This window comes from Bidens hawaiensis, unplaced genomic scaffold, assembly GCF_021521415.1.
Source record: "Bidens hawaiensis isolate Kalapana, Puna unplaced genomic scaffold, B.hawaiensis_p1.1 tig00003004_1, whole genome shotgun sequence".
In the NCBI taxonomy this organism is placed as follows: domain Eukaryota; kingdom Viridiplantae; phylum Streptophyta; class Magnoliopsida; order Asterales; family Asteraceae; genus Bidens; species Bidens hawaiensis.
The window spans coordinates 373,977-381,818 of record NW_027491161.1 but is presented as its reverse complement, the minus strand read 5'-3'; the positions used below and the strand labels follow the sequence as shown (position 1 = coordinate 381,818).

The following is a 7,842-nucleotide window of genomic DNA, read 5'->3' as shown; positions in this document are numbered from 1 at the left end:
TCCAGGCGCCATGTTCACAGGCGCGCGGGGCTGTGAGCCTCCTGCATGAGTATCCCGTGTCTTCCTCATACTATGCACTTCTTCATCACTGAACTCACTGTGTGCAGTGTGAACAGAATGTCCTTCTTCCGGCGCGCGCGGCCTTTTTGTAGTCTGTTTATCAAACGCTTGCCTTTGTGTTTGGTCGGCTAGCTTCTTCTGTTTGACCATTTCAGTGTACTTTTCCATCAGACGCCGCTGCTCGTTTATGAGCCATTCATTCGGATCATTTGTTTCTTCTTCTGGACCCATTGGTCCTTTCAGTTTCGCGCCGGCCATATTTTGTAACGTGAGATCGTCTGGAGGAGTTTCAGACTGGCCGTGAGGGGTTGTGACGAAGGGACGGTTGCTGGTGGTACGCGTAGAATCACGCGGAACCCTCAGAACCTGCTGTCCGTCGTTAACACCCTCACGTTCAATATCCTCCAGAGCTTGATCAACGTTACGAACTCCAGAAACCATGGTGATTGATTTTTTTTTATAGATCTGATGAGATCTGATTGCCGTTTGTAACAGTGGATGGCGCCAATGAAGAAACGTGGATCTACTCACTGGTAGCAGATCTACTTTCCTCGGGTTTGATTATACTATTTCACCGATGGTTCTTCTGGATCTGTGTTCTTCCACCTACAAAATGAACAGCGCCGTTACTTACCCCTCAGAAAGGGACAGAGGGGTCCTCTTTGGGGTAACCCTCCGGCGTGAGAATCAGTAAATTTGTGGAGAAGATAATAATGTGTGTAAGGGAATCTCAAGAGTATTGCTTAGTAGCTCAATGCCCTCTGATTGTGAGACTGTGTTTGTATGTAACTGACTGTGAGTGAATGTGATTCAATATGATTGAATGTGTTATCACTGCTTGTAACTGTCAATGATTGAGTATGAATGTGTCATCAAAGTGGAGTTGATGCTGTATTTATAGTGCTAGGGTTACCACCGGTTGGGCTCAATCTCGTTGGCTTCCTCCAATCGCACTGCGCCACATGTCCTCTGGGACACCTGGCGCTTTCTCGTTGGTTGTAATCACGTGGTAACACATGTGTCATGCTGAGTTGTCGACCTTTCATTTGGCAGCTGTCAACATCAGCATATTCTTACTCCTTAAAAAGATGCCTTCTGGAAGGTTGTCTGACGTGCACAATCAAGGTTGCCCTAATCCTGATTTGGATAAGGACGAGGTTGATTATGCGCACGTGTGATATGCGCCCATCCTGAGGATGCGCGAGGTCTTCTCTTTATTCTCACGCGCAGATATTTCATGCGCAGATGTGATATGCACGAGCATGTGATATGCGCCGCGCGCTGATGCGCTGCGCGCATATGTGATGCGCGAGCATGTGTGTCTGGGCAGATGTGATATGCACGAGCATGTGATATGCGCCGCGCGCTGATGCGCCGCGCGCATATGTGATGCGCGAGCATATGTGTGCCTGGGCATATGATGCCTGAGCATGTTTTGTATGCGCCATGCGCATAGGTTTTGGCTTTGTGCCTTCATAATGTCTTTATCTTGTGGGTTGACCCGCCTTGCTCGGTGTTGAGGCGGGTACATACCTCTTCACCGCCCTTTTCATTATTGTTCCTATTTTCAATCCCTTGGCAAGCACCATCACCTCCACAGTTAACGCCTTCACTAGCACCCCCCCCCCCATCTCTTACCACTGCCACAATCGCCTCCCGGTTGCTTTTTTAATCTTTACTACCACCCATGTCATTGTCGACATTGTGTTAGCTCCCTCCCACAACTAGGGATGTGATTTTTTCCCAAATACATGCACCCTTACCCATTTAGTAACCGTACCTGTATTCGTACGTGTCTATTGGGTACGAGTACGGGTACCCAAATTTACTGATTTTATGTACGGGTACCTTCGGGTACAAGTATGGGTATTACGGGTACTGGTACCCGTTTAGAATATGTGGGGCTTTAATTTTTAGGTTTCTAATACTCATGAGTTAACTTTCATGTGAGATTTTCAAAACCTAATGTATATCAGTTGAACCAATTCTTCTCGATCTATATGTGTATACACATATATTGTGTATTCATGCTATTTTTATTTCATGTATGTATAATTGTGTATATCATTAAATAACATGTATTAACTTTCTTTCTTATTTTTCTATAGAAATTGAGGAAGCAATAAACAAAAAAAAGGAGAATGGCAAATGGAAAGATGACTAGCGAAGACTAAACGAATGATAACTTTCTTTACATAAGTTAGTTTTGTTTTAAACATTTTTATAAAAAAAAGGGAGATTTGTATGTTTTGGAATTCATTACTTGACCATGGATGGATTCAAATTATGGTTTATTTCATTTTTAGTTTAATTAATATTATGTTTTGGTTGTATTATTAAGGTTTTGGTTGTAGTATTATAGATAATTGTTTGTCGTTATTGTAAGGTACGTATACCAAGTTTAGTGGGGATTTTTTTAAAAAAAGAACAAAGTGGTACCAAAGAGAGTACCGTACCTGAAAGTACCTGTACCCATAATTGTACTAGTACCTAGGGATAGGCAAATTCGGTACGGGTACCGGTGGGTACCGGTACCGAATCGGTACCAATTTGGTGCCGTCGATACCAAATCGATGCCAAAGTTTTGAGTTTCGGTATCGGGACCAGGACCGGTACCGGTATTTCTTGAATTTTTTACCTATGGTGCCGGTACCAAAAATTTACGATTTTCGAGACCGGGATTTTCGAGTACCGGTACCGATCTTATCCCTACCAGTACCCGTACCCGCACCATAATATCGGGTACAGGTATGGGTACGCAGATTTACTGATTTTAGATATGGATACTTTCGGGTACAGATACGGTACAAATCTCATCCGCAACCATCACTAATGCCATCGTTGTGGCTAGCTTCTAGGGATGTAGTCTAGCAGAGCCAAGCTCTAGCCCGCCTAAGGTTAAGCTAAATTTTTTTAGTTTAACCGAATTCAAGCTTGGTTCAATCGGGTTTGAGTTGCTTATTGTTATTAGTTATTTAAGTGACAAACTTATTTTATTATAGGAAAATTGGAAATAAATAATCTCATCTTTGTGTATTAACCGATAATAATGTCACTTTTAAAAATTACTACCAACGGTCCAACCTTTCAACTATTTTTGCCTCAATGGACCTCCGTTTAACAACACTTAACGTCGTTAAGTTTTTTTTCCGAGTTTCAAACCGATGTTTTAGGGCTTTGATCAGAAAAAGGATACGAGCCGACTGATGTAAAATTTATCATGAAAGAGCGATCCAACAGTGTTTCAATTAGGGTGTTTGAATTTCCAATTAACAAAAATCAAGCCATTTGAATCACCATTTTGAGATATGTTTTTATATCAATCGGCTCGTATCCTTCTTCCAATCAAAAGCCCTAAAACATTGGTTTGAAACTTGGAAAAAACTTAACAACGTCAAGTGTTTTTTAACAGAGGTTCATTGAGACAAAATAGTTGAAAGGTTGCACCGTTGATAGTGATTTTTAAAAGTGAGATTATTATCGGCCAATACACAAAATGTAGTATTATTTATTCTAATTTTCATTTATTATATAATTGTTATTTTTATATTTTATAATTACACATATATATATTACTTTTTTTAATATGTAATATATGAATATAAGAGGCTCGGGTAAGCTTACGAGCTTGCTAGCTCGATGATGAAGCTTTATAGATTGAACATGTTTATTAAGCTAGCTTATTTTTAAGCTCCGGTTCATGCCCGTTTAATATCCATTTGGCTTGAGAATTTAGCGAGTGTGCCCGTTTAATATCCATAGGCTTTGGGGTACCCCGTGCTAATCGTCAACTTTCTTGGGGAAGTACCTTTTAATGCAATATTTTCTTCTTCTTTGTTTTATATATCGGCTAGCTTAGCCTGAAAAAAAAATTAGCCCGCTTTTTATCTTCGTTTTATGTATCGGTCAATGGCGGACATATAGTATTAGGAGGGGTAGCGGAGACGTCTTACCGGTAGTGTAAAAAAAAATTTTGTTTGTTTTTCGTGTTTCGTTACCCCTGGAAAAAAATAATGTTACCCCTGAACAAAAAATAACATTACCCCTGAAAAAAATAAGCCCAATCAATTTATTAATTAAACAATAAATTGACAAAGCTCAAGCCCAAAACAAAAAAACCCAAATAATACAATAATAATAAAAAAATAAAAAGAAACAGACGCACTGTAGGTCTTGTAAGAGCCAAAGCAGATCAATCGCCACTGTAGCGCCCGACCTAGACGCCCAAACCAGGCAACCGCCGACCAGCCACCACCGCCAACAGTTCGCCTCCGCCGCCGCCTGCCAGTCCACCGCCACCACCCACCAGTCTGCGGTCCGCCACTTTACCACCTCTCCATCTTTGATTCTTCTTGGTAAGAACTAAGATAACTAAGATTTATTGTGTATATAGGGTTTATGTTTGGAATTAATATTTGGAATTAATTTGGGATATAGGGTTTATGTTTAAATTAGAATTGATTAGGTATTTAGCTTTTAGTTTTATGTGTAAATTGGAATTGATATTAGGTTTTTTGTTTAAATTTTGTTTAGGGAACTTTGAAGAATTGAATATGAGTAAACAATCTCTTATTAGCAACCTTTTTAAACGTCAAAGAAAAGAAAACGATGACATCGGTTCCCTACCAAGTTTAAATATTCCAACTTCAAGTTCAAATATGGTTAATGATTTGCAAGAAAATGAAGATATCGGTCCAAGTTCAAATATTCCTTCGGCTTCAAGTCCTTCAATACGTTCTAAAATCAATTTGGATGATCTTCCTTCGGAGATCCCGCTCATAGACCACCTATTGCTAGTTATCATCCTAATCAAATAGATGACATAAGAAGAGCATATCTTGTTAAAAAGGCTTTTCAACCACAAGGTCATGACTTAAATGGAAAAAATATTCTAGTGGTCGGAGACGTTTTAGTGTCAAATGGTTTGATACATATGATTGGTTGGAGTATAGCACTAAACAAGAAAAAGCATATTGCTTATGTTGTTACTTATTTAATGGAAGTGTTGGTAATCAAGGTGGGAGGGAGGCGTTTGTTAGTGGAGGCTTTTGTAATTGGAGTAAACCGGATGCCTTAAAGGAACATGTTGGGGAAGTTAATAGTGCTCATAATAAAGTGATGCAAAAATGTGGTTATCTTTGGAACCAAAAGCGATCCTATGAGGCGAATGTCACTTAGCATAGTAATGAAGAAAAGATTGCAAATTGGTATCGATTATTGGGTTCTGTTCATAGTTCTAGATTCTTGTTAGAAAATAGTTTATTATTTCGTGGTCATAATGAATCTGAAGACTCTTTTTATAAAGGTCTTTTTCTTGCGGTTTTAAAGTTGATTTGTAAGAGCAACCCGGATATTGGTAAGTATTGCTTAGGGAAAGCAAAAAAGAATAACAAGTTAACAGCTCCATCAATACAAAAAGAGATTATCGATTGCTTTGCGAAAGAAGTAACCAAAAAGCTTTGTGAAGAAATTAAAGATGATGTGTTTGGGTTGTTAGCCGATGAGTCTAGTGACGTGTCTCAAAAAGAACAAATGGCCGTAGTTTTGAGATATGTTGATAAACGCGGGGTTGTTAAAGAGAGTTTAATTAGAGTTGCTCACGTAAATAATACATCTTCTGCAACTCTTAAATCGTTTCTTTATTATCAAATAACCAGTTGAGCATTGATCAAGTAAGTAATTCGTTTAAGACTTTTGTTACATAAACTTTAAATTATGTATCTTATAGTTTATAATTGTTTACACAGGTAAGGGGTCAAGGTTATGATGGTGCAAGCAACATGCGAGGAAAGTTTAATTAATTAAAAGCTTTGATTTTAAGAGATAATCCATCAGCACATTACATACATTGCTTTGCTCATCAACTTCAGTTAGTGATTGTGGCTGTTGTAAAAAAACATACCGGTGTTAAAGAATTTTATGAATCTCTTGGCATGGTTGTTAATACGGTTGTTGCTTCTTGCAAAAGAAAAGATATGATGATGGAGTTAAAAAAAGAGAGTGGAAAATGAAATTCTTCTTGGTGAGATTAAAACAGGAAAAGGATTAAACCAAGAGGTTTCCTTGTACGAGCCTGAGACACGCAATGGGGTTCTCATCATAGAACAATCACAAGTTTGTTAAAATTATTCCCAAAAGTTTTTGAGGTACTTAAATTTATTAAAGTAGATGGAGAGAGCGTGCAACAACGATCCAATGCGAAAGGTATTCTATCCTATTTTAAGAAACTTGAATTTGTGTTTTATATACACTTGTTGGATGAAATTTTAGGCCTCACAAGTGCTCTAGCAAAACATCTTCAAAAAATGAGTCAAGATTTGTTAGAAGCGGCTAAGTTGATAAGCTGGACAAATCGAGCATTGAATAATCTAAGTCAAAACGGATTTGACAAGATGTTGGCAAAAGTGACATATTTTTGTGAAAAAAACAAAATTAAGATGTTAGATATGACGGAAAGTTATGGTAATCAAAGAAACCGAAAGAATGCCATTACTAATCGACATCATTTTGAGGTTGAAGTTTTTAATACGGTTTTGGATCTGCAAATTCAAGAACTCGGAAATAGATTTAGTGAGGTCTCGACTAGTTTGTTAGAAAATATGTCGGGTTTAATCCTTGTGATTCGTTTTCTAAGTTTGACATATCTAAGATAGTGGCTTTTTCAGAGATGTATCAGAACGATTTTACTAACGAAGAAAGAGGGTGTATTTCGAGTGATCTTACCACATTTTATTACACTTTAAAGGAAGATGAGAAATTTGCAAATCTGGGTGGAATGAGTGGTCTTGCTCATGTAATGGTGGAAACCGGAAAACACACAACTTTTCCTTTGGTTTATCGAATATTGAAGCTAGCATTTGTTTTACCGGTTGCAACTGCAACCGTTGAAATATGTTTTTTCTAAAATGAAGCTTATAAAGACGGATTTGCGCAATCGAATGGGTGACGAGTATTTGAACAATGCTTTAATTTGTGCGGTCGAAAAAGAGACGTTTGATAAAGAAAATGAAGAAGATGTAATGGCTCGATTTCAAGCGATTAAAAACCGAAGAGGAGAAATTTACAGCCTATGTATTTAAATTTATTTGTTGTCGTTTTTTTTATATTTGTTTCGTTAGCATTGTATGAACTGTGGGAATTTTTTTTTTTAGTGCTACCCCTAAGTTTCAAGTCTAGATCCGCCACTGGTATCGGTTACGTCAGAACAAAAAAAATATTTAACCCGCGCTACCACTCAACTTTTCTTTTAAATCTGTCATTGTGAGTAGCTAGCTAGCTCACAAGCAACTTAGATTGTTCACTCCTGGCCTTGCCACTACCACCGTCCCCACCACCAATTTTCCATCACCACCACCACCACCACCAGAAATACAACCATCATAGTGACCACCACACTCCCACTTCTTTAACAATTTTACAACCAAGTATTATTAATCAAATTCATAACAAATTAAAATTTACGTTCTTTAAATGTTACCATGTTTATTTCTTCATATTTCAAATGTTTAATTTCCTAAATAAAATGCTCTGCATAAAATGTTTCTAGATTCATGAGTTTTTCCTTTTCCAAAGACTGGCCTTTGTTGAAGAGTCATCATTTATCAGGGTCGGGCATTTCTATCATATTTCACATCCGAATGACATTGTTTACAATAAAATGTTCAATTCGCATCCAGTCTCCATATGGCATTTTTACAAGATGAGCTAGCCCTTCTTGGTTCTTGCCTGAATGCTAACACAAAAGAAATCTATTAGAAGGGGTCAGAGACATGGTCTTTGGAC

At 38.0% G+C, this 7,842-nt stretch overlaps 1 protein-coding gene across 1 annotated transcript; it reads left to right on the top strand.

Moving 5' to 3' along the window:
* Positions 1-4,718: 4,718 nt before the first annotated feature.
* LOC143621953 (uncharacterized) lies at positions 4,719-5,861 on the top strand. The gene is made up of 4 exons (XM_077093221.1): positions 4,719-4,852; positions 5,064-5,229; positions 5,389-5,661; positions 5,808-5,861. The coding sequence occupies exons 1-4, from the start codon at positions 4,719-4,721 to the stop codon at positions 5,859-5,861; spliced, it is 627 nt and encodes a 208-aa protein (XP_076949336.1).
* Positions 5,862-7,842: the final 1,981 nt, after the last annotated feature.

What these genes read in the sequence shown, in the direction of transcription:
- LOC143621953 (XM_077093221.1), top strand. Translation starts at nt 4,719, where the DNA reads ATGGTTAATGATTTGCAAGAAAATGAAGATATCGGTCCAAGTTCAAAT. An exon ending in CCGCTCATAGACCACCTATT is followed by an intron (nt 4,853 to 5,063) that starts GCTAGTTATCAT and finishes ATTTAATGGAAG; the next exon opens with TGTTGGTAATCAAGGTGGGA. An exon ending in GTTTAATTAGAGTTGCTCAC is followed by an intron (nt 5,662 to 5,807) that starts GTAAATAATACA and finishes TTGTTTACACAG; the next exon opens with GTAAGGGGTCAAGGTTATGA.